Raw genomic sequence first — 27,952 nt, forward strand, 5'->3', positions numbered from 1 at the left:
CAACACCGTGATTTCCACTGGAGGGGATACCATGGATCGCTTGGTTGCTATCAGAAATTCAGAGTTCCAGGATTATCCGGAATCCGAGCAAGATGAGGACTCAGACACGGATAACTTTCCTGCATTGGTTAGATCCATGTCCACATCACGTAGACACAGCTGGGAAGTGCCAGTGTCGCCGATTGACCTGGGAAGAAGGTAAGACTCACTTTTTCAGTGGGCCCAAATGGTGGTCCTCAAAAAATGTCTAAATGTCATTGCCATATCTAACTGTGATGTTAGAAAATCTTTTAGAAGTGTTTGTCATTTGTTTGGTAACGGAGTGTGTCACACTGTTGTATGCGTGTATGTAAAAATTGCTCGGTTATGTTGTGTAGGTTCAGTCTAGACACTAATGGCATTGACAGTGATGGGGAAAGAGAGGTCCACTGTTTGACCAAAAGTCCCCTTCTACCATCTTCCTCCTTCTCCGAAAGCTCAGTGGAAGAAACGGCGGGTGCTGTGGAAAGTGAAAGCCCCAAAAAAACAGTAAATGTCTTTACGGAAATCTGTGTCTTAGTATGAACAGAGCAAGACTTTCACATAGCTCTATAAACCATACTCCTGCTCCTGGAGGACTACCGTCCTGCTGAGTTTAACTCCAACCCTAACCAAACATACCTGAACAAGCTAATCAAGGTGCTCAGGATTACTTGAAAATGAAAGACCGGTGTGCTGGAGCAGGGGTGGAACTGAATTCTAGCCAGAAGGTATCCCTCCAGGAGCAGGGTTAGCTTCCTATGCCGTAACTCTTATTGATGATATTTTCACATGATTTGGTTTTAACAACAGAAGCCACCTACACCAGCAAAGACAGTATATTCCAGATCTGAGATTCTCGCGACTGATGAAAAATCCCAAGCTGACAGAGTCTCCCGCATACTGGAGACTTCTAAGCAGGCTGCCAGAGAGGCTGGAGGTTAGTGAAATGATTCTCCAATTAGGCAGAAAACTCCAGTCAGGTTTTAATGGGTGGTAGCTTTGACGCAATCAGATAAATCCAATGCTAATTATGTCAGGAGGAATTCTTGGATTAAAAGAAGCAAAACACACATTTTACCATTTAAAGTCTTCCACAATGACCTTTTTTTTATTCTGTAGTTCTATAGATAAACTATGTTCTGGTACTTTCAAAAACCCAGAAACCAAAACACTGATCTGAATAACCTGTAACTTTTTGAAACTCCACGGAACCAATAAATGTTTTATATATATATATATATATATATGTATGTGTGTGTGTATGTATGATAATAATAATTAATCTATAGTTAAATTAGATTTTAAAATAAATTAAACAAATTAAATAATTACATTAAAATTCAACAAAAATTATATTCACTGAAACAAATACCACCATGTATACTGACAAATGTACTTTATGCTTTATATTCTATATATTTTTAATTTTATAATTTGTTGAAAAATGGACTTAATTGTCATGAAATAATAATAAAGTAAAACCTTAAATATATGCCTAAATTTATCCAGTCTTTCCTAAAATTACATTAAAAAATATTGAATTGACCGAAACAAATACTAACATGATGTATGTCCTTTGCAACTTATATTTAATAAAAATATATTTTACTTGTTTATTTTTTTGTATATAAAATAGCATGTTGAATTATAAATATCAATAAAATTATATGTATTTTTATTATTATTATTATTATTATTATTTATTTATTTTGCTTTTGGGTGAAATACATCCTGGACATTTTTGGTGAAATTTTTTTTTTTCTGTCTTTTGGTAACTATGATATGTTAAAGTTACACGTCTCTTGATTCCTCTGTTTTCAGGGTAAGACTCGAGAGAGAGAGCAGCAGAAAGAGAAAAGCAGAGAGAGAGACAAGGACAAAGAGAAAGAGTTGCGTGAGCGTGTGAAAGTGCGGCGCCGCAGCGTGAGCGGCCACCAGCTCGTGCCTGGCTCATTCTCCACCTGGGCGACATGTTCACTGTGCAGCAAGACCCTGCAGAGGAAGCATGGCCTGCAGTGCTTGAGTGAGTAACCCACGACCACAAACACACACCTGTGCATGCGCTCAGCTGCTCCACCAGAGTGCATGTCACAGTCAACCCAAGACTTTCTCACAGTTTTAATGGGGCTATTGCATCTTTCACGGGGTTTCCTTCGATTATGAGCTGTGTTAATCTATCAGCCTCTTGACCCACTGACTCAGTCTGTCACGTGAAGCAATGTTGCTCGAGCTTCCGCTGTTTTGCAACCTGCTTTGTGCTGCGGAGAACTGCGGGTCTGCCTACAGATGAACTAGTTTGATTTGATCAGGTTTCTAGTGACTGAGGGAGTTTACAAGAGAACTTAAAGGGACAGTTCACCCAAAATTCAAATGGCCTTTATTATAAATATATGTTTTGCATTTCACATTTTATTTATTTGTTTGTTTTTGTTTGGTTGGTTATTTGTTTTTGTTTAACAAAAATAATAAATATAAAGGGTGTCTAGCCCTGTTTTTTTTCTTAAATTTAAATTTAAAAAAATACATAAATTCAGCATAAATTATTCACTGAAATAAATACTATTATGATTATTTATAATTATAAATAACATGAATGACATAAAAATAGAACATGTATTTTAAGTAAATAATAGGTAAATCCCATAAAACATTCAAGGAACTATAGTTTTTAAAAATCTTATTATTTGTAATTTGTTCTAGAACGTAAATCCCAAAAACCATGCAAGGATCGCATTTATTTATTTATTTTGTGTTTGTTTGTTTGTTTTGTTTACACAAAATCGCAATGCCATTGGTTTTGTTGTTGTATTGTTTTTATATTTTCCGCTATATTTTCAGCTATTTATTTTGATGGATAGATGGAATGATAGTACTATGCATATTTATATACTTATATTGTATATGTTTTGTCTCTTTGTTTGTTTGTAGATTTTTTTTATTTTATTTTTTTGTATATTAAAACATAACTTTTTTTGTTGGTAAAAGATAGTATTTTATTTATTTATATATATATATATATATATATAAACGAGCATAAAGTAGTAAACATAGTCCAAATGACTATATTCCAAGTCTTTTAAAGTCTCATGCTAACATATGAAAATATATATATTTTTTTAATCGGACTACTTTTCTGTTGTGGTTTGTTTGTTTGTTTGTTTGGGTTTGTAATGATGTACGGGTGGTAAATAATACCATAATGCTTAAGATGTTGTTGGCCATTCAGGGTTTCTGTAAAAAGAAAATAAAGGTTGAAGGTTCGAGTCTCTGTACCGGCAGGGATTGTAGGTGGGGGAAGTGAATGTACTGTGCTCTATTCCACCTTCAATACCACGACTGAGGTGAGACCCTTGAGCAAGGCACCGAACCCCCAACTGCTCTCTGGGCTCCACAGCAAAAATGGGTGCCCACTGCTCCGGGTGTGTGTGTGTGCACTTGGATGGGTGAAATGTAGATCACAAATTCTGAGTATAGGACACTATACTTGGCTACACATCATGTCATTTTAATTTAGATTTTTTAGGGGATCTGTCCCTTTAAGAATCACTGTGTTGTAAGGTACCAGGGTCATTAATTCAGCACTACATTGGTGTTTACCATTAGTGTCACTTCAAATAAGTCACAAGTTGTTTCAGTAAGTTCCTGAAGATGCTCATTTAGAAACTGAGTTAATTTGTTGACTGTTTATTTCCCTATTTTAGGAAGACTTTTTTTGTATTCAATGTTTGTCAATGCCAGACTTTACAGAAAAGGAGAAACAAAAGTGTTGCTGTAACTTTGAGTTCCTTAATGCCTCATATTCCCCTCATATTCTACTCTAGCAAATAAGAAGATTAAAAATAGATTTGGGGGGGGTTACATTAATTTGTTGCATGTTTCCACCTTAATTTGATCAAATCAGCTTTAATATACAGTATAATAAAAATCTATTAATATTTAATAACATTTATGATGAATATAAAACGTGTATATATATTGTTGGTATATGTGGTATCCCCTGGACAGTGTGCTTGTCTTAAGAGTGACTCGTGTGTTTATTCAGAGTGACAAAAGCAACCGTCATCAAGTCCAAGCTGTAAATTTAAAGCCCAGGTGGCGACTGGGAAATATTATGTATGACTCTTTGCGTGGCACTGCTTATTAAACAAGTCATGCTGATGTATTTCCTTAGACTTGAGGCTTCAGAGGAGGGATTCTCTCTTTAACCAGTCATGATCATTCACGTTCAGGTTTATTACAGGAGGCATAAAGTAATCACTACTAGTGTTGGGCGATATGCTTCGTAGTCATATCGTCCTATCATCAGCCAGTGAGATCACCGAGAGATACACGATATTTATCATGCTAAATAATTTCATTATTTACTAGACTAAAAGCAGCCTAATGTTAGTGTAATCTATCGACTACACATGATGTCTTTTTAGGCAAGCAGCATATGGATGTCATGTCAAACATTTGATCAAATATATTACTATTACACATAAAATATGACTTTTTAATGAATTAGTATTTAGCATAGCAACAGTTTAATAGAAACATTGTAAGTTACTAATTATAAAGCTTACATTTCCTCGATTATTCAAACCGCAGCTACAGAAAACGAGCAAAGAATATTTACATTATCAAAGAACATCAAGACTGACTTCAGTATAGCGCGAGTTTATGCACTCCCGTTATAATCAGTGAAGCTATCGGCACTGTATTTGATGAATAAATCTCTTATACTTACAACGTACTCGCATCTGCACTTTTTTGTTTATGATGAGAGAATTTGCGAGAGATCAGAATTCAGTCAGCGATCGCGCGTGCTGAACAACAAAACTCCGGTATTTCAGCGATGACTCATCTGAACGCCTCTGATTGGCCGCTGCATTCATAAGCTCAACGGAATCGTGTGTGATTGGTTATAATGCTCAACACTGTAAAAATGCGGGAAAAGAAATATGATGGAACAAATATGCCCTAATATTAATTAAGATAATAATAATAATCGTCTCTCGATATTGTCAAATTTAAGGCGATATCTCGGACTAGCGTCGATACACGATATGATGTATCAGCACAACCCTAACACTAGTTTGACGTTGAAATATTACACTAGATCTGTAATGCGCCGTGATATGTCATCAGCAAACTTCTGATGGATTTGCAGATTATGGGTGACTTCATTTAAACGAAATTTGGTAAAAGGGTAGATCAGGGCTAGTAACATTTCCATTGTTAACATGTATAGCAACTAAGGCTATATTTTGCATTTAATATTTGCACTATGACAGAAAAAATAAAATCTTTTTACGTAAGTCACAAAAACCATACAAGGATCACATTGGATCAATATTTATCAATCAATCACATATTTATTTGTTTGTTTACACATAAAGAGAAAATCCTATTTTTTTTTATTTTCAATATTTTTTTATATTTTCAGGGATCTAAATTGGTGGATAGATAGAATGATATTATATTTTATTTGTGTGTATTTTATATTTAAATTACAACGCAAAAAATAGAAAGTAAATCCCAAAGTCCATAGAACGATCACAAATATTTTCTGCACACCAATAAAGACTTTTAAAAAATGTTTTATTTATATGTTTTAAAATGCATTATAAAAAGATTTTAAGAAATGTAGTGTACAAATACACTGAAGGTTTTTTCCAAAACGAAAAAGAAACACTAGTGCAATCCTACATACAATAAATACTACAGTTCTGCAGGATGTTGACCAAGCTATACATAGATAGTATCCAAAACTAGGCTGACAAATAAACAATTTCTATGTGTATTTTTTCCAAATCTTTCCTATTTAATAAAAAAAATACTTTTGATAAATTTTTTTTTAAAAAGTAAAATTGATAAAATGATGGATGGATGGTTGGCTGAATAGATATGTTTTTTTTATATATATATATTTTTAGAAACTAAAACTTAAAATTGTATCCATTCATTATGGAAATATGTGAAAATGTATGCTTGCTGATATATTTAGAATTTATATATTCTAGAAAGTAAATCCCAAAAACCCTGCAAGGATCACATTTGTTTGTTTGTTACACAAATAAACAAATCCTTAGTTTATATATTTTTCCCTTTTTTTATGTTATCTTTTAGTTAATGGATAAAATGATGGATGGATGGACAGATTTTCTCATCCATTCATGATTCATTAAAATATGTGAAAATAAAAGGGTTATCTTTTAGTTAATGGATAAAATGATGGATGGATGGACAGAGTTTCTCATCCATTCATGATTCATTAAAATATGTGAAAATAAAAGGAAGATTAAAATGATAAAATATATTTTTAAAATGTATTTTTATATATATATATATATGTACTATTTATTTTATTATTTATTGACTCACAACCACACTGAAAATTCAAACCACTCCAAACATTCCAAAATCGCGCCTGTCGCTTTAAATTTGGGACTCAGCCTGTGTGGAATGCGCCTCTGGTCCCATAATGCCGCGCGGCGCAGTACTGGGACAGTCAATCTACATACAGCAGTCGCGATTGGCGCTGCTTTTTTAGGTTGCCAGGTGATGTGTCGTGTGTTTTTGTGCGGCTGTCATAGTAACCTGAGTGATGTTTGAGGCGACGAGGCCGTAAAGCGCGTCCACGGCGTCATAAACGGTGAGTTTGTTCAGAGTAGCAGGTGTTTGCTAACAGAGCTAATAAACACAGAGCCGCTAAAACGCCTTCAAACTCTTTTCGAACGGCTGCGTTTTAGCTTCTTATAGGTAAACGTTCAGCTACAGGTGGCTCTTTTTAACTTTTTAAATGACAGTTGTGTTAAAATAGCTGAAAGTTTGCTCAGTTGCTGGTTAAGAGGTCAGCTGGCCATTGTGTTTAGTTTCATTGGCTAGTCAGCCAGGTCAGTGTTTATGCTGGACTCCAGGAACTTCAGTCAAACACTCGCAGACATGTTAGTTGGCAGGCTGTATTCATCACTGTCGTTAATTTATTCATCGTAGTCGTTCGTTTGGCTAATTGCATTACATTGAGATCATTGTGTGCAGCTAGAAAAAAAATTAACATGTAAACATTGCAACACAAGACCTAGCTAATCAATAATGGCATCACGTTGCCACCAGAATGAGTTGCTAGGGTGTTCTGGCTGGTTGTTATGTGCTTGCTAGGGTGTATGTGGTTGCTAGGGTGTTCTGGCTGGTTGTTATGTGGTTGCTAGGGTGTGTTGTCTGTTGTTGTTGTTGTTGTTTGCTAGTTATTGTCCACCAGGCAAAAATTGTAAGTGTGGTAAGTTAGGGGGGGATCTGTAGTAAAAGTGAGAAGTAATTGTAATGAAATATAAAATTATACAAATTCATCACTTTTTATAAATACATTTTGGTTCTGATTTAACAATAAATGTATTTTTTTTTGTTATTAAAAATACAGTATATAATATACTATAATAAATCATAATACATTACAGTCCATGAGAAATGTTTATTATTAAGTTTCTATTTACAATGCATAAAAATAAATTAAAATAGCCACATCTGTCATTTGTTATAGTATAATCGGCATTGTTATTGTCCAAAAACCGAAGTAAACATGAATAAATGTATATATTTTTAATAAAAAAATATAAATTGTTAATAGTAATAGTGTACATAATTCATATTACACTATTTTTATTAACATTTATATTGCCAAGTTTCTTTTTACAATGCATATTAATAACTCAAAAAATTCACAATACATCTGTCTGTTGTTGTAGTATAGTCATTTATTTATTGTCAAAAAGCAAAATGATTAAATAATCAGTTCTATTTATTGCACAAAAATACATTTAAATATACTTTTATTTATATTTTTAAATGTAAAACAATAATTTGTTATTGATATATAATTACATTTTATTATTATTTATGATCACATTTATTATTACTAATATTTACATTATTATTATTATTATTATTATTTAAGTTTCTGTTTACAATGCAGATTATTTTTTGTGCAGTTACAGATATGTAGGATTGATTGTTGTAATTGTTTATTTCTTATTGGCACTAACTAAATAAAGATTATACTATATTAATAGACATGAATATTTAAATTTGTATTATTATTTATTAATGTTTATGTAAATTTGTTTTGAAATCTGGGGGAAAATACCGTCTGGTAAAAGGGAATAGTGTTAGTAATGCTTGCCTTAAATTTTGAAGTTGGACAAAATCAAGAATTTGACTTTGAATTCTAATTTAACATTACATTTCATTTTTAATACGACAATGTGTTGAATATTACATCCTATCTTATTAATAGTTCATTCGGCCTTGTGGTGTTCTGAAATTAGTTATTTTGTGATTCAGAAGTAAAAGATTCATGTAGCTGGAAGCAGCAAATGTGAGAAGAGTTTGTTTCAGTGTAATTCTTGTGGCTTTGTTGACATTTGTAGGCACTTTCAGTCTGTTTTTGGAGGAATAATGGTGTTTGAGGTCCTCCTGTCCTGATGGAGCTGTTCTTAAGCTGGACAGTCACATGCTGCTAACTGTGTTTGGCAGCAGTCGCTCACTTCAGTGAGTCCCCCCTCCGCATGCCTGAGCGCTGTCAGGTACACCCGTCCCGTCGGCTCCTCTGAAGCTGCTCTTTGATGTCCCAGGTTTGCTGACCCAAGCTGGTTTTTAGGTGTTTGTCAGAGCGTGAGATAAATAACCACATGTCACGCTTCTTAAAACACCCACGTTCACATTCCAGCGAGCAGATCATGTGATGTGATAACAGGATTATGAATGATCCTCAGGGAGCTAATCGTGGAGTTCGAGTTCTTGTTCCGTTTTCAGGCATATTTGATGTTCCAGAAAGTCATTAGACGTTCGCTTGATCTTGATCTTTGAATAAAGCCTTTCTCTGGACTTCCTTAATGTTGGTCACAGACAGAAGTGTTTTATTTCCATTTATTATTAAGAATCAAAGTGATTTGCTGAATTGCTAAAATGAATGGGATTTTGGAATTCTGCCTCTTACAGTTTATGCTGGTCTGGACTTGACTGGATACATTTCGAAGGGTTTATTTGAACTTGTTTAAATGCGATGTGCTAGCTATATTATATAATATATTGTTTACGTTTCTCAACAATTAAAAAAAAAAGTATTTAATTATTCTACATTTTAAAAATGAATTCAAATATATTATATATATTTTTTAAATGATTTTTAAAAAAAAACATTGTTTAATAAACTATTTAATAACAATGATTATTAAAGAATAAAGATCAACTGAGATTAATTTTTATGATTAATAGATCGTTTTTGTATGAAAACTGTTAGATTGAATTTTTTTTACTTCTGTTTTATTTTTAATAACTATGCGTTATTATTCATGCATGATATATCATATTATGCATGAATAATATTCTAATATAATAAATCTAATATGAAAATATTATCTAATATAATGCCATGTTTGTGTTTAAAAACAGATGTTAAGGTTTTATTTTTTTTATTTTAATTTTTTTTCTATTTTATTTGGATTCATTTGTGTGAAATATTAATGTAATATATTAATATATTATAATAATAATAATAATGAACTGTTATTATTATTATTAGTGTTATTGATATATATTTGTATTTATGCCATGTTTATTTCCAAAAACTGATATGGATAACAGAAGTTAATTTTTCTTTACTTCTATATTTTATTTTACTTTTTTTTTTTTTTTTTTTTTGTGACAAACACAATTTTTATTTTGGCTGGTTGTTATGTGCTTGCTAGGGTGTTCTGGCTGGTTGTTATGTGCTTGCTAGGGTGTTCTGGCTGGTTGTTATGTGCTTGCTAGGGTGTTCTGGCTGGTTGTTATGTGCTTGCTAGGGTGTTCTGGCTGGTTGTTATGTGGTTGCTAGGGGTTATGTGGTTGCTAGGGTGTTCTGGCTGGTTGTTATGTGGTTGCTAGGGGTTATGTGGTTGCTAGGGTGTTCTGGCTGGTTGTTATGTGGTTGCTAGGGGTTATGTGGTTGCTAGGGTGTTCTGGCTGGTTGTTATGTGGTTGCTAGGGGTTATGTGGTTGCTAGGGTGTTCTGGCTGGTTGTTATGTGGTTGCTAGGGGTTATGTGGTTGCTAGGGTGTTCTGGCTGGTTGTTATGTGGTTGCTAGGGTGTGTTGTCTGTTGTTGTTGTTGTTGTTGTTTGCTAGTTATTGTCCACCAGGCAAAAATTGTAAGTGTGGTAAGTTAGGGGGGGATCTGTAGTAAAAGTGAGAAGTAATTGTAATGAAATATAAAATTATACAAATTCATCACTTTTTATAAATACATTTTGGTTCTGATTTAACAATAAATGTATTTTTTTTTGTTATTAAAAATACAGTATATAATATACTATAATAAATCATAATACATTACAGTCCATGAGAAATGTTTATTATTAAGTTTCTATTTACAATGCATAAAAATAAATTAAAATAGCCACATCTGTCATTTGTTATAGTATAATCGGCATTGTTATTGTCCAAAAACCGAAGTAAACATGAATAAATGTATATATTTTTAATAAAAAATATAAATTGTTAATAGTAATAGTGTACATAATTCATATTACACTATTTTTATTAACATTTATATTGCCAAGTTTCTTTTTACAATGCATATTAATAACTCAAAAAATTCACAATACATCTGTCTGTTGTTGTAGTATAGTCATTTATTTATTGTCAAAAAGCAAAATGATTAAATAATCAGTTCTATTTATTGCACAAAAATACATTTAAATATACTTTTATTTATATTTTTAAATGTAAAACAATAATTTGTTATTGATATATAATTACATTTTATTATTATTTATGATCACATTTATTATTACTAATATTTACATTATTATTATTATTATTATTATTTAAGTTTCTGTTTACAATGCAGATTATTTTTTGTGCAGTTACAGATATGTAGGATTGATTGTTGTAATTGTTTATTTCTTATTGGCACTAACTAAATAAAGATTATACTATATTAATAGACATGAATATTTAAATTTGTATTATTATTTATTAATGTTTATGTAAATTTGTTTTGAAATCTGGGGGAAAATACCGTCTGGTAAAAGGGAATAGTGTTAGTAATGCTTGCCTTAAATTTTGAAGTTGGACAAAATCAAGAATTTGACTTTGAATTCTAATTTAACATTACATTTCATTTTTAATACGGCAATGTGTTGAATATTACATCCTATCTTATTAATAGTTCATTCGGCCTTGTGGTGTTCTGAAATTAGTTATTTCTTATTGGCACTAACTAAATAAAGATTATACTATATTAATAGACATGAATATTTAAATTTGTATTATTATTTATTAATGTTTATGTAAATTTGTTTTGAAATCTGGGGGAAAATACCGTCTGGTAAAAGGGAATTTGAGAATAACTAAATTATAGTTATGCTTCAACAAAAAAGACTTATGGAGTATTTAATTATTAAGAAAGTCTTATGAAGTATTTCATTAATTATGAATATTTTAATATAACTTACAATTTAAAATGTTGTAGTAGTAGTAATAATAATTATTATTATTCATGCCATTGTTTATGCAGAGTGGTTTCGTTATCTACATAATACAGTGAACAAATTTTAAGCTGTCTAATTGTTAAGCTACACATTTCTTACATCAGTATGAATAGTTGTTGAGTAATTATCCAAACAACATATTATAGCTATATGCTAGCAGTTAGTATAAAATAGAGAGACATTTTCATTTTTGACAGCATTTTGTTGGACAAAGTTATATATGGCGTTTTGAACTAGTTGAGAAAGAATTAAAGTGCACTTAAATGTATACGTCTGCTGGAAATTCAGCATTCACACTAGCATTATATAAATGTCCTCAAAACCAATAGACATGGACTAAAAGCTACAAATTTAGATTTTATGTTACATATTTGTCAGTTTTCGTGTTTCTATGGAATGAAGTGTCTTAAAGTTCCGTTGTATAAGATGAAGTTTGTCAGATGTCAGTGTTTTCTGCTCTGGAGGTCCTGTGAAGTAGCAGGCATTGATCAGACCCTCAGTTTGTTGTGTTTCTATTTAGATTTGTGGCTAAATGGACGGAATCCGTCCCTTTGTGGGGTGAAACGTGGAAAATGGCCCGCAGGGATGTGGCAGAGGTCTTTTGAATGGATGATAATGAGTGCTTCTGAAAGCTCTCTACCCCCAATAAACCTGCACAGATATTTTAGAAAGTTTGTTTGCTGGCGTTATCAGGTCTTGTAGCAGAAACCAACGTTATGGAGAAAAAAAAACACTTTATTGTATATCTGATTATACTTTTAAATACAAATGCCTGCCAGATTTATTAGTGCGTTTCGAATATTACTTCTTTGATGTTCTTTTAAAATGAAAGAAGTCCCCGCAGCATTATGACATTCGCCCCTGTTCTTCAAGTCCTCCCCTTCACATGTAAACTCAGTTTATGGGACAGTCTGATAAACTGGTTTTGATAAGAGCACTAACCTGTCCCTCTCTCCACCGCTGGGATCTGTGTTTGGACATCAGACTGCGCCGTCAACGTCCACAAGAGCTGCAAGAACCTGCTGCCCGAGTGCAGCAGCAAAAACAAGGTAAGATTCGTTCACATTTCGACTTTTAGCCGAACAAACTTCACACCGAGTTTGGTTGAATCAAATGAATCAAGTTCCTACAGACAGTAAACGAGTTTCTTTGGTCAGAGGAGTGGCAGGGTGTGGTTTGCTGTAAATGATGAACTAAGCCGCTCACTGTGTTAGTAAAACCGTGTTTGTTTGTTTTTTCACTCGGTGCAGAAGACGTCAAACGCCGCAACTCAGTCGCATAGTCAAGGTAAGCGGTTTTTAGCGTTCATATCATATATCGTGTCATATCCTTGAAACGATGGCATGTTGAAGACTTGAAACAATTTTGTAGGTTTGTAAATTTAATGATACTGAAAGTAGTTAAACTACAGTCAAGACCCTTTTGAAAAACACAAGGTTATGGGGGTTAATATTGAATTTATTTAATGGGGCACTGTGGTTTTAAATCATGTTATGTTTTTCTTTTTTCAATCAAATCATTTTTTTCAACAAAAATGATGAGAATCTCTGTTAAAGTACTGTAACAGCATTAAACAGCATTTGAACCAAGTAATTTACTCTAAATATTATCAATAAATCCAGAAAACCCAGTAATGAATGTTAGAATTTGATCAAATATTAGATATTTTGTAAAATTATTTGTATTTTTTATTATTTATAACTATAAAATCATAATTTCATTGTAAATTGTCACACAGGCATCAGGATTGGGGAGTCAAATGAATTAGCTTGAATCAGTTTTTGAATTGCTTGAATCAGTTTTTGAATTGCTTGAATCAGTTTTGAATTGGTAAATCATTTAAAAAAAATTTTTTTTAAATCTGTAGATCATTTGAGTCAGTGAATCATTTTTAAGCGAGTAAATAATTTTTTGATTGAATTGCTTGAATCAGTTTTTGAATTGCTTGAATCAGTTTTGAATTGGTAAATCATTAAAAAAAATTTTTTTTAATCTGTAGATCATTTGAGTCAGTGAATCATTTTTAAGCGAGTAAATCATTTTTTTGATTTGGTTCATTTAAATGAACTCGAACGAATCAATTCATTAAATTGAATTGGATTTCTCAAATGCTTTGTGAGAATGGACGTTTTTGCTGAGTGTGTTTAATTACGTGTGCAACAGTGTTGTTTTAGTTTTATTTATAAACTATTCTAATATTTCTTAAAGTTTTGAATGCGCTTTTTAAAAAATATTTTCATTTTCATATTTTACTTTCATTTTAGTTTGTAATTATGTGCTTGTCATTTTCTTTTGTTGTTTTATATTTCTGTTTAGTTTTTATTTTTCAGTTTTAGTGCTTCAGTTAGTTGCCATAGCATAACATTAATTTTCATTTAAGTTTTTCATCTAACATTTATATTTTGCTTTATTTCAATTAAAAAATCATTTTGAATATTTTTAGCTCTAGTTAACAATAACAACACTGGCATAATGTACAACAAGTGAGATGTGACTGGTTGATAAGCTGGTTAATAAGCACCTGTAAATGATCTCAAAAACAACATTTCCCTCAGTTTTTCCTCTGCTAATCTGCTGTTTAGTCCTGTCTCGTAGCTGCACGAGGAGCTTGTTTGGTTTAATGAACGCTGGGCAGCAGATGCTTATGGGAGTCCCCTGAGAGCAAATTAAGGTCATCTAGCTGTTGTTCTCGTTTTCACCTTCACTCAGAGAAGCACTTAAGAGGTTAATCACGCTTCTCCAATTAATTACCCCACAAATCTGATCAAGATTTACTGCTCATGCTGTGGCTTGGACACAGTTGTACTTGGTGGTAGTAGTAGAAGAGTAGCATTTCAAGTAAGTTGATGGTAGCTTTTTCCTTCCCAGCCATTCTGCTCTTGTCGTTTTGTAAGGTTGTGTCATGAAATAAACCGGATGACCCTCTGTATTGAGATGATGTGTTGTTTGCTAGTGTAGTGCGGTGTGGCGATTTCCTCCTGAGCTCTGGAGGTCTCGTTAAACAGCTCCTGCTGTGACCGCGGCCAAGGTGGTAATTGCTTTAAGAACCGCGGCTGAAGCTTGTAATGCTTCACTTCCCAGCGGAAAACATCTGGAAATGCTTCACCCAGAGCCTTCTGGAAGCACATCATCTTGTAATTGCATAAAGGGGCTACAGCTGAATATTGGTAACTTAGCAGCAATACAAACAATGCAGACATAAATGCGGTAGAGATAGGATAGCTTGAATTTTGAGACCTGTAGTTTTTGTCATGTTCATTAAAAAATTAATTAATTGATTAAATGAATTAATTTTTCATTTAAAATTTTATTAGGGTGGTTTAATAAATTTTAAATTAGGCGAGTTTATAAAAATGTAAATATATTAAAACGATTTAAAAATGCACAAAATACATAATTTATTTTTATGATATATTTTTAATTATGAAGTACTGATTGTTATTATTAAGTTGTTTGTGTTTGTTTAATTTGCTGCATTGGCTAATAAAGTTAAATTCATTTAGATTTTTAAAAATATAAAATAAGTATTCATTAATAATATAAAAATTTAATATTTATAGATATATCTAAAAATATAAACATTATTTAAGAATATGCTATTATATTGCCTTTTTACTATTATTATTATTACTACTACTGTACATGTATGTTTATAATTTTATTAAATACAAATGCAGCATTTAAAAATTTTCATTTTATAAGATTGTTTATCATGTTTAATTTGCTGCATAGCCTAATAAAGCTGAATTTATTCATATTTCTTAACACAAAAAATCATTATTATTTGTTATTCAAATTAACATTAGCTGTCAGGTTCTCTCTGGAGATGATAATGGTTTACATGCTCACATTAATCTGACGGTGAGACGCAGACCCTCGCCTGTTGCATCAAAGCATCCTCCGGCTCAACAGGACAGTGACGGGAGGGAGGCGAGACTCTCCACTTTATAAAGCCCACCGTCTTCCTCTCCATCAGTGTTTTCTGATATCCAGTGTAGAGTCAGGCATCATGGCACTGGCTTTACCCAGAGTCCGTGGTTCTCAGAGGAAGAGCGCTCGTGTCCCTGTCTCCTGGCTCGGGGTTCGAGTCCTGCACCATCGTGACTTACTCACCTACCGCTTCCTCGACTCGATGCCTCGCTCGTTTTTGAGGCACTGCTACCGCACTGACCCATCTGGTTTCTCTGCAGCTCTGAGGGAACCCTGCTCTGCCCTGACTCCCGTCGATGGCTCGTCCAGGACGTCTCGCTCTGCTTCAGGTATGACCGTTCCACCCAAAGGACACAACACCCAACCAGCCGCCTCCAGCAACCCTACAGTCAGCCACAACAACAGCGGGTGAGTCCTGTGTGCCGTCAGTCATACATGCTGTGGTTTACACAAGCTGTACGATAAATATGACTAAATATTTAATTGCTACATGTTGGGATGCACCAGTGTGAAAGACTTTTTTTTTATTTTTTATTATTATGACCAAGATCGAAAGGTTTTAATACTATAAATGTATACATTTCACCTGGTTTAATGATATCTTTTTACGTTTTTAAAGTTTTTCAACATAAAATATCATCCAATTTAAAATAGGTGTGATTTGACTAACAATAATTCTACTTTTTAATTTTTATTATGATTGGTAATATCATAAATCTGTATTTTTTTTTTAATGCATTAAATCCTATAACCTGATGTTGTGCTGACAATGTAAAACAACAACAAAAAACCACATACATTATGAATATACCATATGACCAGTACAACTATTACGAATATACTTGTCGATATATTGTGCATCCATGAGTTTTAACATGGCACTTTAATATTTATTTGGTAACATTAATTGAATAATATTAATATTTATAATGTAATACATTTATTATCATATAAATACACATTATTTATTTAGTATATATTTTATTAAATTATATAATTACATTTGAATAGAATATATTCAATATTAATATTTTTATTTAAATTAAATCCACACCAGTGGTGTTTTAGTTTCATTACTATTATTATTATTTTTTTATTAATTATATTTTCTGTTTTCGCTTTAATTTTAGTTGATGTTTTAATAATTTAGTTTTTGTCATCGATTTTTTTTTTAATTGTAATTTTTTTTTAATGTCTTTTATAGTATTATTTATATATATATATATTATGTCTATATAATTACTGCAGTGTTTGCATGCTCATGTTCTCTGGCAGCTCTATCACAGGAGAGATGGATGAAGTTGACGCATTCAGGATGAAGCGCCCCGCTGACGACACTGTATCTCTCGCCTCCACGATGCCCGAGTCTCTCATCGTTGAAGGTGAGGGGTTGATTTTCAAAGCCAAAACATTGAGAACACCCAGAACCATGGCCGGACTTACCATTGGGCTTGAGTGGGCTGCAGCCCATGGGCCCCGCCTTGTAGGGGGCCCCGCCTTTGCCCGTTTACATTTGTTTGATTTGTTCATTATATGCCAGCCAGAATTCAGAAATTATTAGCCGCATTTCCACCAAGGTTATTTTCGTAAACGAAAACTAAAACTAAGACTAAAACGATTGATGAAAAAACTATTTCGTAAACTGAAATAAAATAAAAATGACAAAATAATTGAAAAACTAAAACGAAACTAACAACAGTTATTGAAAAACTAACTGAAATAAAATAATTATCAAAAATAAATCGTTTTCGTAATCATTACGTTCTCATCCCTTGGCAGAAAAATATATGAGCGGTGTGGCGCCGGCAGTTTAGGGAAATACCTGTAAATGGCGCATTGCACACGTGAGGTTATCTTATGCAGAGACGCAAAGCAGTTTAAAGCAGAGTCCTGCACGGGTCCTGTTTGGTAAACGTGCACCAGCAGTACTTAACCGAACACTCGACCCGTTATCCAACAGCAGCACTAATTTAATTCTGTACCAGACCAGACCCGTTTGACATAAAGGCCGCGAGTCACAACCCGAACCGCACTCGCATTAAATCTATTACATTAGGTAGGCAAAATTATTTATTTTTTCATGTAACGCAAGCAAACCAAAATTAGGCATTCTAAGTTGGTGCTTTGAAGAAAAACAGATGCACAACGCAATAATTTACAGAAAAAAAAAAGACGAGAACACGCATCCTTTCTGAAAACAATACAAAACTTTAGCATAGCATCTTGTGATCACTCTGCCAGGCTTTCGGAGAAATGTGCATAGGCTAAATCACATCATAAACGCGCTTCTAATTCTTAATAAATGAAAAGAACATATTCAAATATGAGCCTTAATGCGATTGCTGTTATTATTGAATTTCATTACTCCCAGTTATGATTTATGTGCAGTTGTTCACGGAAAAGTGAACAAGACACGACAGTTACAATATATTATTGTTAAAAAAGAAAAAAGACATCTAACCATCATAACCAAATTAGCCTACATTTATTGTCATATTAAATATCTCAATACACATCATTAGATATGACATTAAGCACAACTTGTGTAGATTTATTTAGTAAAAAGTAAACTGCTTGACTGCTTCATTTTGGCGTATATTTGTATACTTTTACCATTTAATCAATCTCAGCATGTGTTAATTTTGTGTCGCTAGACATTTGCTTCACCAAGGCTAAATTATGCCGATGTCTTTCTTTGGCTTGCGCTCTGGAAGTGATCTGTTAATTCCGCTAACCTTTAATTAAAACTGAAACTGAAACTGAAACTAAACTATATAAAAACTAAATAAAAATGTGTTCACAAAATAAAAACTAAACTAAAACTAACAACAATATTAATGAAACTAATAAAAACTAAACTGAATTGTATAGCAAATTTGAAAACGATATTAAAATAAAACTAAATTAAAAACTATAAAAATCTTGATTTCCACTGCGCACGCAAGATCTAAACGGGCCAGCCGGGGCTAGAGCTTACAACTACGACCTTCGAGGCCACAATCAAACAGCATAAACTGGTATTTATGATTATTTCACATAGAAGGACGCACGTATTGATCTGTTTCTATAACATAGCTATGTCTATGATATAAGACTTAGCCTATCACACAAACAAGAGTACTTTTTTTGAATATCTGCACGATCGCAAATGTACAATAAACAACAACTTACAGAGTAACTTTCAGACACAAAATTCCGTTTTGCTCCATCAGAAAGAAAATCGAACAAACAGCAGAACCGCTGCGTCTCCGAACAACAGTGTTTTGTTTTTCCGTGTTACATGGACCAGCAAATGATTCAATCAGGCTATAAGTGCAGTCGTTTGCAAAGTTAAATGAATCGGCTTTTTAAATTAATCGGTTGATTCAACTCACTCATCAGGGCTCCAGACTCATTCTTCCCACTGGTCGCTCTTTTGCGACTAACTTTCTCAGTTGGTCGCACATGATTTGGTCGCAATATTTTTATTTTTAGCTACAACATGGGATTAATCAATGCATGCTGATGATCTTTTATCATAGTTTATAGTTATATGAAACGAAAGTGGTTAACATTTTAACCGTTCTTTTTCATCAGTAGTATTATTTGTGATTTGAATTTTGTGAATGGGAATTCCTCTTTTGCTATGTTATAAGCCGGGCTTCAGGTGCTTTAACTTTCAACTTCACTTCGTCACGTTTTACAAGAAAAGCTCGTCTGTTTTGCTTACATACATCTACACACCTTTCACTTTTTGGGACTAAAACAAAAGATTGATTAATTGTTATTCTTAATCGGTCTTTTACTTTACTTTAGCTTGAAAACCATCCATAGTTTCATTTTTGCTGCGCGCACCTTCGCGCTCCTGCTGACGCGGCAAGTATAAACCACACTCTACACTCGAAGCACTGCGCAGTTTCGTTTGCCGTTTGATTCTTCTCATATGCAACAGAAATGGCAGCGCTTATGAGTTAAACAACGCAGTGTTTAAACAAAAGTCGCTTTTTGTGCGACCGCTTTTTGTAGTCGCCCAGGCAGAAAAAATGGTCGCAGTCTGGAGCCCTGCTCATCAAGACAGTAACTTGCTGCCTCCTACTGGCGGTTATAGTTTCATATTTTAAAAAGTAGCTTATTTCATTTTTGCAATCATTTAATATTTCTACAGTAAAATGTTATATTTAAACTTAACATTTATGCACAATCCATCTATGAATTTTGTTGCTAGTCAGCATGTATTTTTATTCGATTGAAATTATTGATTAAATAAGAACCTGACATAAGAGGACACAGAAATTACAATAACTTTTATAATACTAATAAGCCAAAATCTGGCTTTTTTTTTTTTTTTTTGCTCAAAGTAATTTCAGGGTTTTGATCTCTCAACTGAGAGAACACATCCTGTGTATTATATTATAATGAATATTTAATATTACATTTGAACTTTGACTATAGCCTAGACATGTTGCATATTAATTGTACTATTTATGAACCTCAAAGCATATGTTTGTGTATTTTGTGTTACTCCATAGTGATGTTCTATTTGAGGGCATTTGTAGTGTAGGTATAGGGCCCAAACTTAACCTCAAGCCCAGGGGCCCCCGCCCCCCCTAAGTCCTGCCCTGCCCAGAACGTATGATAAAGTGTCATGGGTAATTTATGAAGGGGGTTTTGTAAAGCATTGAGCAACACTTTGTACTGAGGATCTGTGTGGATGTTGAGCTTTATCGTTATTGTGCACAGATGCGTATTACACCACAGTACGAGGGGAACTGGAAGCCATCACACAAGATTTCGAGGTGGAGTCCTGGAATCTGGCTGTGGATCAGCACTTCTTAAAGAAACATTCGAAGGAAATTATCAAGAGACAGGATGTTATATATGGTTAGTGTTGTTTACCTACCCACACTGCACTGGGAACTTCAAGAAAGTGTTTTCCAGATCTTCTCTAAAGCTGTTCCTGTCTCCTCCAGAGCTCATCCAGACGGAGATACACCACGTGTGGACGCTCAAGATCATGCTCCGCGTTTACGCTCGAGACCTGCGGGAGGCACTACAGCTGGACGACAGGAGGCTGGACTGTCTGTTTCCCCGGCTGGACAGCCTGCTGGAGCTGCACAGCCACTTCCTGTCCCGCCTCCGGGAGCGTCGCGCAGAGTCCCTGCAGCCTGGCAGCGAATGCAACTATGTCATCCATAAACTCTCAGATATCCTTATATCCCAGGTGCGTGCCCTAAATTTAGTACCATACTTCCTGCTTCACATTTCCTGCCCTACATTTCCTGCTTCCTGTTGACACCTTTTTGCCCTATGCTTTCTGCTTCACATTTCGTATCTCTCAGTTTATGCTTTAAAAACATCCTTATTCAGTGTTTTCGCCAAAACACTTCCTGCTGTGTCATATTTCCTGCTTCACACTTCTCTACATTTCCTGATCTCACACTTTTTTTCCCCTAAAATTCCTGCTTCACATTTCCTGTCTTGCACTTTATGCTTCAGATTTCCTGTTTAACACATCCTACTTCAAACATCCTGTTGTCACATTTCTTGTTCTACACTCACATTTCCTGTCTTTTACTGTCATGCTGTTGTCATATTTCCTGGTTCATACCTCCTGCCCTGCATTTTCTATTTTGTTTCCTCCTTTGCACTTGCTGTTTTCACACTTCCTGCTTCACATTTCCTGTTTCGCTTCCTGTTTCAAACATCCTATTGTCACATTTCCTGGCCTACACTTCCAGCTTCAAACATCCTATTGTCACATTTCTTGTTCTACACTCACATTTCCTGTTTTTAACTGTCATGCTGTTGTCATATTTCCTGGCCCACACTTCCTGCTTCACATTTCCTGGCCCACACTTCCTGCTTCACATGGAAGGAAGTAAGAAGCAGGAAGTGTGACAACAGCGTGTATGAAGCAGGAAGTTATTTTGCTTGTTTTGTTTCAGTTTTCCGGAGAGCTTGGAGAGCGAATGAAGGAAAGTTATGGGGATTTCTGCAGTCGGCACACTGAAGCAGTCAACTACTACAAAGAGCAGCTGCAGAGCCACAAGAAGTTCCAGAACCTCATGAGAGTATGTTGAGATCTTAACAGTCTCAAAGTTGCTAACATTTCCTCAGCGTTGCTTTGAATCATTTTCTCCCCTTATTGTGTTTCAGAAAATCAGTAATCTGTCAATAGTGCGGCGGTTAGGCGTTCCAGAGTGTATCTTGCTGGTGACACAGCGAATCACCAAGTATCCTGTTCTTCTGGAGCGCATCCTGCACAACACAGAAGGTTGGTTGTTGCAGTCCAGTGAAACTATCCAGATATTATGGATGTGCAAGGTTCTAAACACTTTCTTCTCATTCCAGCCGGGACAGAGGAACATGAAGGATTAGCACAGGCTCTCAGTCTAATCAAAGATGCCATCGTTCAGGTGGACGCCCAGGTCAGTCTCTATGAGAAGGAAGCGCGGCTCAGGGATGTCGTCTCCAAGATGGAGCCCAAGTCGCTGGGGAAAATCAAAGACGGACGTGTTTTCCGGAAGGAGGACCTTTCTCAGGGCCGCCGCAAGCTCTTGTACGAGGGCATGGTCAACTGGAAAGCTGCATCTGGTCGACTCAAAGGTATTATGAGAACCACAATTTCCATGCAAAAGTACGGAGCCCATCAAGGGACAGGGTTTGTGTTCCCCCAAGTACTTAAAAGTATTTTCGCTTGCAGAACTTTTGCATTCCCCTGAAAAACTTTGCATTTGCTTGCAAAACTTTTGTGATGTAAATAATATGAAGAAAGAGGAAAAATTATACTTCGGTGCTTTTGTGAGTGAATGCAGAATTTCTTGGGAGCGCAAATGTTTTGCAAGCAAACACAACATTTCTTGGGAGAGAATGTAATGGCTTTGCAAAAGAACCCAAATGTTATGTGTGAACGCAACAATTTTAAGAGAACACATTGCTTCAATAGAGAGAACACAATAGTCTTAAGATAGAACGCAAGGTTTCTCAAGGGAAAGCAATACTTTTGCAAAAGAGCGCGAATGTTTTGTAAGAGAATGCAATTGTTTTAAGACAGAATGCAAAAAGGCATTGAAATATATTTTTTCTTGCCATCTCATTCATATATATATATATATATACACACACACACACACACACAGCGGGTACAGAAAGTATTCAGACCCCCTTAAATTTTTCACTCTTCCCCATGAGCTAAATTCGCTACAATTATGACTTAGTTTCTCATAATAATGACTTAGTTTCTCATTATTATGACTTACAGAATTATATATTTTTATTTAGTGGCGGAAACGGGCTTCCATATGTTTGACTCAAAGTTGAAATTTGGGATTCTTCCGTTGCAGATATTCTAGCTCTACTTCTTACTGATGTTCTCATCTTGTTGCAAGAAAAGGACCAGAGATTTGTGTTCTCGACTGTGGTGAGTACAAGCACTTTGTTTTCAGTTTACACAAGATGAGAAATTGTTCATCTGAATGCACTCATCCGTGTTTGTTTTCCGCTAGGACAACAAGCCTTCCGTTATTTCACTGCAGAAGTTGATTGTGCGTGAGGTGGCACACGAGGAGCGGGCCATGTTCCTCATCTGCGCCTCATCTAACGAACCTGAGATGTACGAAATCCACACAAGCTCAAAAGAAGACCGCAACACATGGATCACCCACATTCGTCAGGCCGTGGAGAGGTGTGTGTCTGTCTATAATCACATATGTGTCTGTATTTACTTCTGTCTGTATTTTTTTTTAAATTTTCCTCCTCGGTTTCTGTCCATCAGCTGTCCACATATCGAAGAGAGATTGTTTAGTGAGGAAGAAGAAGCCAGAGTCGCCCGGTTCCGAGAGTTTCAAGGTAAAACACCATAAGTGGCTTGTCTCTTTCGTAAGGACAATTTTGTTTTGTTTTTCTGCTAATTTTGATAATGTGTGGTGGTTTTTTGTTTAGTGAGCTTTGAAGGATCTTTTGTCACTAGAGGGCACACTTGCGTTTTCATACTGAAATCTTGTATCTTTTGTCAAAAATAAGTATTTTAAGCTCATATGCTTATAATATGTATTATACATATCATATATAGTTTAGTATATTACAATATTTATAATATTTAAAATTTATATTAATAATAATATAAATGTATTAATATAATATATAGTAATATTAAAAATATGTGTGTGTGTGTTTTTGTATAAATGTATAGTTATGTTTGTTAATTATAATTTAAAAAAAAAGTTTATTTTAGTGTCAGTAAAAAATTTTATTAAAGAAAGTTAGTTTTATTAAAATAGTTTTATTCCACAGGGACGCATTGAATTGATTAAAAGTGACCAAATTTGTTAAAATATAAAATATTTAACATATTTAATAAATGCTGTTATTTTGAACTTTTCATCAATGAATCCTGGAAAAAAAAAAAAAGTTTTCCACAAAAATATGGTTTCTTGCGTTATGTTGTGCTATGACATTTATAATGTTCTTCTGTTTAAAATAATTTAAATTCCATCAATGATTTTGTCTCTAACACATTTCCCTCCATCTGGGACTCATTTTCTGTAGATCGCCTGACGTTGAAGGATGCTCAGATCGTCCAGAGCCTCACGGAGAAGCTGCAGTTGTTTGCAGAGCTGGCTGAATCTGTGGCCGGTCTAGAGGACACCAGCTCTCGCTCCCGCCTGCTGCTGCGGGGCGACGCCTCGGACCTCCAGCAGGGGGAGCAGCTGCTCAAAGGAGCCATTACTGAAGGTAACACATCAGGCTGAGTTAGTTTTTGTGCCAAGCATTGGCATCATGATGTAATCTTGCACCTGCTAGTAAACTAGATTATTAGAGAACTAAATGTAGTTATTGAAGCGGATCTCTGTTTCTGTAGCGGAGAACCTGCAGAACCTCCTTGCATCTGGAGCTCGGGAAGCATCTCCACAGACTGAGGGGAACCAGAGTCCGTCCTTGAGTTTGCTGCCACGCAGAGCAGACACCTTTAGCGGCTACGATAGCATTCCTAGCAAACTGTCTACAAGTAAGAGTCAATACATGTGATTAGACACTGATTATACATGTTGCATTAATGGGGATTAGCTGGCAGGATTGTAACTTGAGACTCATTATCGTTACATAATTTCAAATCTTTTTATCCATATTCATTGCATTTTTAAAAGCCGTTCATCCCAATTCACATACTATTTGTACTATGCAGAAGGCAAGATGCATTTTTTTTTTTTTTAAGCTTAATTACACACAACCCTCCTGGCATGTGTTATAGAATATGGTTGGTTTGTGCAGGTCCACTATGTACCTCTCCAGTATAAGTTTGTAAATCAGGTGTGTTTGTATGTTAAATCAGACGGCAGTATTAAGAAGAAGGTTCCCGGAGCAGCCGGCAGGTCCAGGGACAGGAGTCAACGGGCCAGCTCTGATCCACAGCTCAAAGAGGTGTACACATGTCAGGACCGGGATGTGCGGGTGAGAGAACACTCATGCAGGCATTTGTCCCACAGATGATGGGAACATGCCTGTGTTTACTAAACGAGAGGAGTGGCATCAGATGGTCTGGGCAGGAAATTCACTTTTGTCAGTTTTAAACTGTCATACCAGTCACTGTCAAGCTATAGATCTGATAATTATATGATGATTATATTATAATATTTATTATATTATTGTAGTAAATATAGTAATTTATGTTTATAAAAATTATAGTTTAATACATAATCTAATTTTATAAATAAACTATCTAGCAATGTATATAATACCTACTAGTGAGATTAATTCTAAGGATATAATTTAAATACAGTAAAGAATTATTAATCAAGGAAATTAAAGTTCAGTAATAAAAATGTTACACTTTTTTTCTATAATGCTTGCTACAATAAAGTAATGCATTACTCAACTACCATGATAATGTCTTTGAATTGTCTTCGCTTGGGGGCTTTTCTTAGCAAACGTTGATATACATGATGTTATCCGATTGAAATGTTTTTAATAAATTTTAATCTGTCGTCTCTCTCAGGATGAGGCCTTCTCATCCGGCTTGCACAAAATGTGGTCCACCTGTAAATTTCCAGAATCAGAGGTAAGAGCGCACATCGGATTGGATTGGCGATTACGGCTCACTTTGTTTCCCATGAGATAAAAGGCACATATTATTTCTCACACCCCTCTCAATACATATTTTAGATGGTAACCTTTGCGTTCACCGCACCTAATCGGCTGTTAATGCAGCGATACTTCACTTGGCAGGAATGTGGCATTGTGTCTCGTCTCGTGAGAATAATGCCTCTGAATATTGAATCATCCTGCCAGTAATGTTGCCCTTGTCTTCCTGTTTTTCCAGTTCTATAAGCGAGTGCTGCTGCTGTCCCAGAGGCTGTACAGTTTACAGGTACAACAGAATGACCACACTCACGTCTCACTCATAACCTCAGCCACATGCATCCTGTAATCATGACAAGATCTGCTTTAGAGGAATCGGGGGTTCTCATGCTGTGCTCATTTGCTTGTTCAGGTGTTCACAACATCTGTCATTGTATTTAAACAACAACTACATTTCTTGTGTGCATTAGTCCATTCTCTTGTTTTCATTTGTTCTTTTGTTCATTCTTTTAATTTGTTCTGTTGCTCCTTCTGTTGTTCATTTGTTCTTGTTCTTTTTCATTTCATTTTGTTCTTTCATTTTATTTAAATTTTTTTGGTTGTTCTTTCTGTCAGTTTTGCTTTCTTTTGTGTCCATTTGCTCTTATTTTTTTTATTAAAATTTTTGCTTGTTCTGTTATTCATTCTCTTTTGTTTATGCCGTTTTCTTTAATTTTTGTTTCTCTTCTTGCTGTCGTATTTGTTCTTTTTCACTCTTGTTCTATTTTTTTCTTTTTCTGTTTGTTTCATTCTCTTTCATTTATGCTTTTTTTTTTTTCTTTCATTCGTTTTGTTAGTTCTTACTGTCTTATTCTTTGTTTGTTTATTATTTTGTCTTTTCAGTCTTGTATTTTTTTTTCTTTTGTTTTTTCTTTTTGTTTGTTTAATTCTCTTTAATTTTCTTTAGTTTTCTTTTGCATACCAGTCACTGTCAAGCTATAGATCTGATAATTATATGATGATTATATTATATGATTATATATTATAATATTTATTATATTATTGTAGTAAATATAGTAATTTATGTTTATAAAAATTATAGTTTAATACATAATCTAATTTTATAAATAAACTATCTAGCAATGTATATAATACCTACTAGTGAGATTAATTCTAAGGATATAATTTAAATACAGTAAAGAATTATTAATCAAGGAAATTAAAGTTCAGTAATAAAAATGTTACACTTTTTTTCTATAATGCTTGCTACAATAAAGTAATGCATTACTCAACTACCATGATAATGTCTTTGAATTGTCTTCGCTTGGGGGCTTTTCTTAGCAAACGTTGATATACATGATGTTATCCGATTGAAATGTTTTTAATAAATTTTAATCTGTCGTCTCTCTCAGGATGAGGCCTTCTCATCCGGCTTGCACAAAATGTGGTCCACCTGTAAATTTCCAGAATCAGAGGTAAGAGCGCACATCGGATTGGATTGGCGATTACGGCTCACTTTGTTTCCCATGAGATAAAAGGCACATATTATTTCTCACACCCCTCTCAATACATATTTTAGATGGTAACCTTTGCGTTCACCGCACCTAATCGGCTGTTAATGCAGCGATACTTCACTTGGCAGGAATGTGGCATTGTGTCTCGTCTCGTGAGAATAATGCCTCTGAATATTGAATCATCCTGCCAGTAATGTTGCCCTTGTCTTCCTGTTTTTCCAGTTCTATAAGCGAGTGCTGCTGCTGTCCCAGAGGCTGTACAGTTTACAGGTACAACAGAATGACCACACTCACGTCTCACTCATAACCTCAGCCACATGCATCCTGTAATCATGACAAGATCTGCTTTAGAGGAATCGGGGGTTCTCATGCTGTGCTCATTTGCTTGTTCAGGTGTTCACAACATCTGTCATTGTATTTAAACAACAACTACATTTCTTGTGTGCATTAGTCCATTCTCTTGTTTTCATTTGTTCTTTTGTTCATTCTTTTAATTTGTTCTGTTGCTCCTTCTGTTGTTCATTTGTTCTTGTTCTTTTTCATTTCATTTTGTTCTTTCATTTTATTTAAATTTTTTTGGTTGTTCTTTCTGTCAGTTTTGCTTTCTTTTGTGTCCATTTGCTCTTATTTTTTTTATTAAAATTTTTGCTTGTTCTGTTATTCATTCTCTTTTGTTTATGCCGTTTTCTTTAATTTTTGTTTCTCTTCTTGCTGTCGTATTTGTTCTTTTTCACTCTTGTTCTATTTTTTTCTTTTTCTGTTTGTTTCATTCTCTTTCATTTATGCTTTTTTTTTTTTCTTTCATTCGTTTTGTTAGTTCTTACTGTCTTATTCTTTGTTTGTTTATTATTTTGTCTTTTCAGTCTTGTATTTTTTTTTCTTTTGTTTTTTCTTTTTGTTTGTTTAATTCTCTTTAATTTTCTTTAGTTTTCTTTTGGTC

At 34.3% G+C, this 27,952-nt stretch overlaps 1 protein-coding gene across 1 annotated transcript in view; it reads left to right on the plus strand.

The window, feature by feature from the left end:
* arhgef18b (rho/rac guanine nucleotide exchange factor (GEF) 18b) overlaps positions 1-27,952 on the plus strand; it is a gene marked incomplete at its 5' end in the record, with an annotated part of 47,375 nt that overhangs the window by 5,976 nt on the left and 13,447 nt on the right. The window contains 18 exons of the mRNA XM_016282671.1: positions 1,843-2,044; positions 12,518-12,582; positions 12,784-12,820; positions 15,724-15,871; positions 16,739-16,845; positions 20,183-20,323; positions 20,413-20,663; positions 21,388-21,513; positions 21,599-21,716; positions 21,794-22,048; positions 22,786-22,862; positions 22,948-23,126; positions 23,217-23,290; positions 23,990-24,175; positions 24,303-24,449; positions 24,774-24,892; positions 25,437-25,499; positions 25,761-25,808. Coding sequence (XP_016138157.1) covers positions 1,843-2,044; positions 12,518-12,582; positions 12,784-12,820; positions 15,724-15,871; positions 16,739-16,845; positions 20,183-20,323; positions 20,413-20,663; positions 21,388-21,513; positions 21,599-21,716; positions 21,794-22,048; positions 22,786-22,862; positions 22,948-23,126; positions 23,217-23,290; positions 23,990-24,175; positions 24,303-24,449; positions 24,774-24,892; positions 25,437-25,499; positions 25,761-25,808 — 2,343 coding nt within the window. The remainder of the gene's footprint in view (positions 1-1,842; positions 2,045-12,517; positions 12,583-12,783; positions 12,821-15,723; positions 15,872-16,738; positions 16,846-20,182; positions 20,324-20,412; positions 20,664-21,387; positions 21,514-21,598; positions 21,717-21,793; positions 22,049-22,785; positions 22,863-22,947; positions 23,127-23,216; positions 23,291-23,989; positions 24,176-24,302; positions 24,450-24,773; positions 24,893-25,436; positions 25,500-25,760; positions 25,809-27,952) is intronic.

Source organism: Sinocyclocheilus grahami, unplaced genomic scaffold, assembly GCF_001515645.1.
Source record: "Sinocyclocheilus grahami isolate Dianchi unplaced genomic scaffold, SAMN03320097.WGS_v1.1 scaffold163.1, whole genome shotgun sequence".
Lineage (NCBI taxonomy): Eukaryota > Metazoa > Chordata > Actinopteri > Cypriniformes > Cyprinidae > Sinocyclocheilus > Sinocyclocheilus grahami.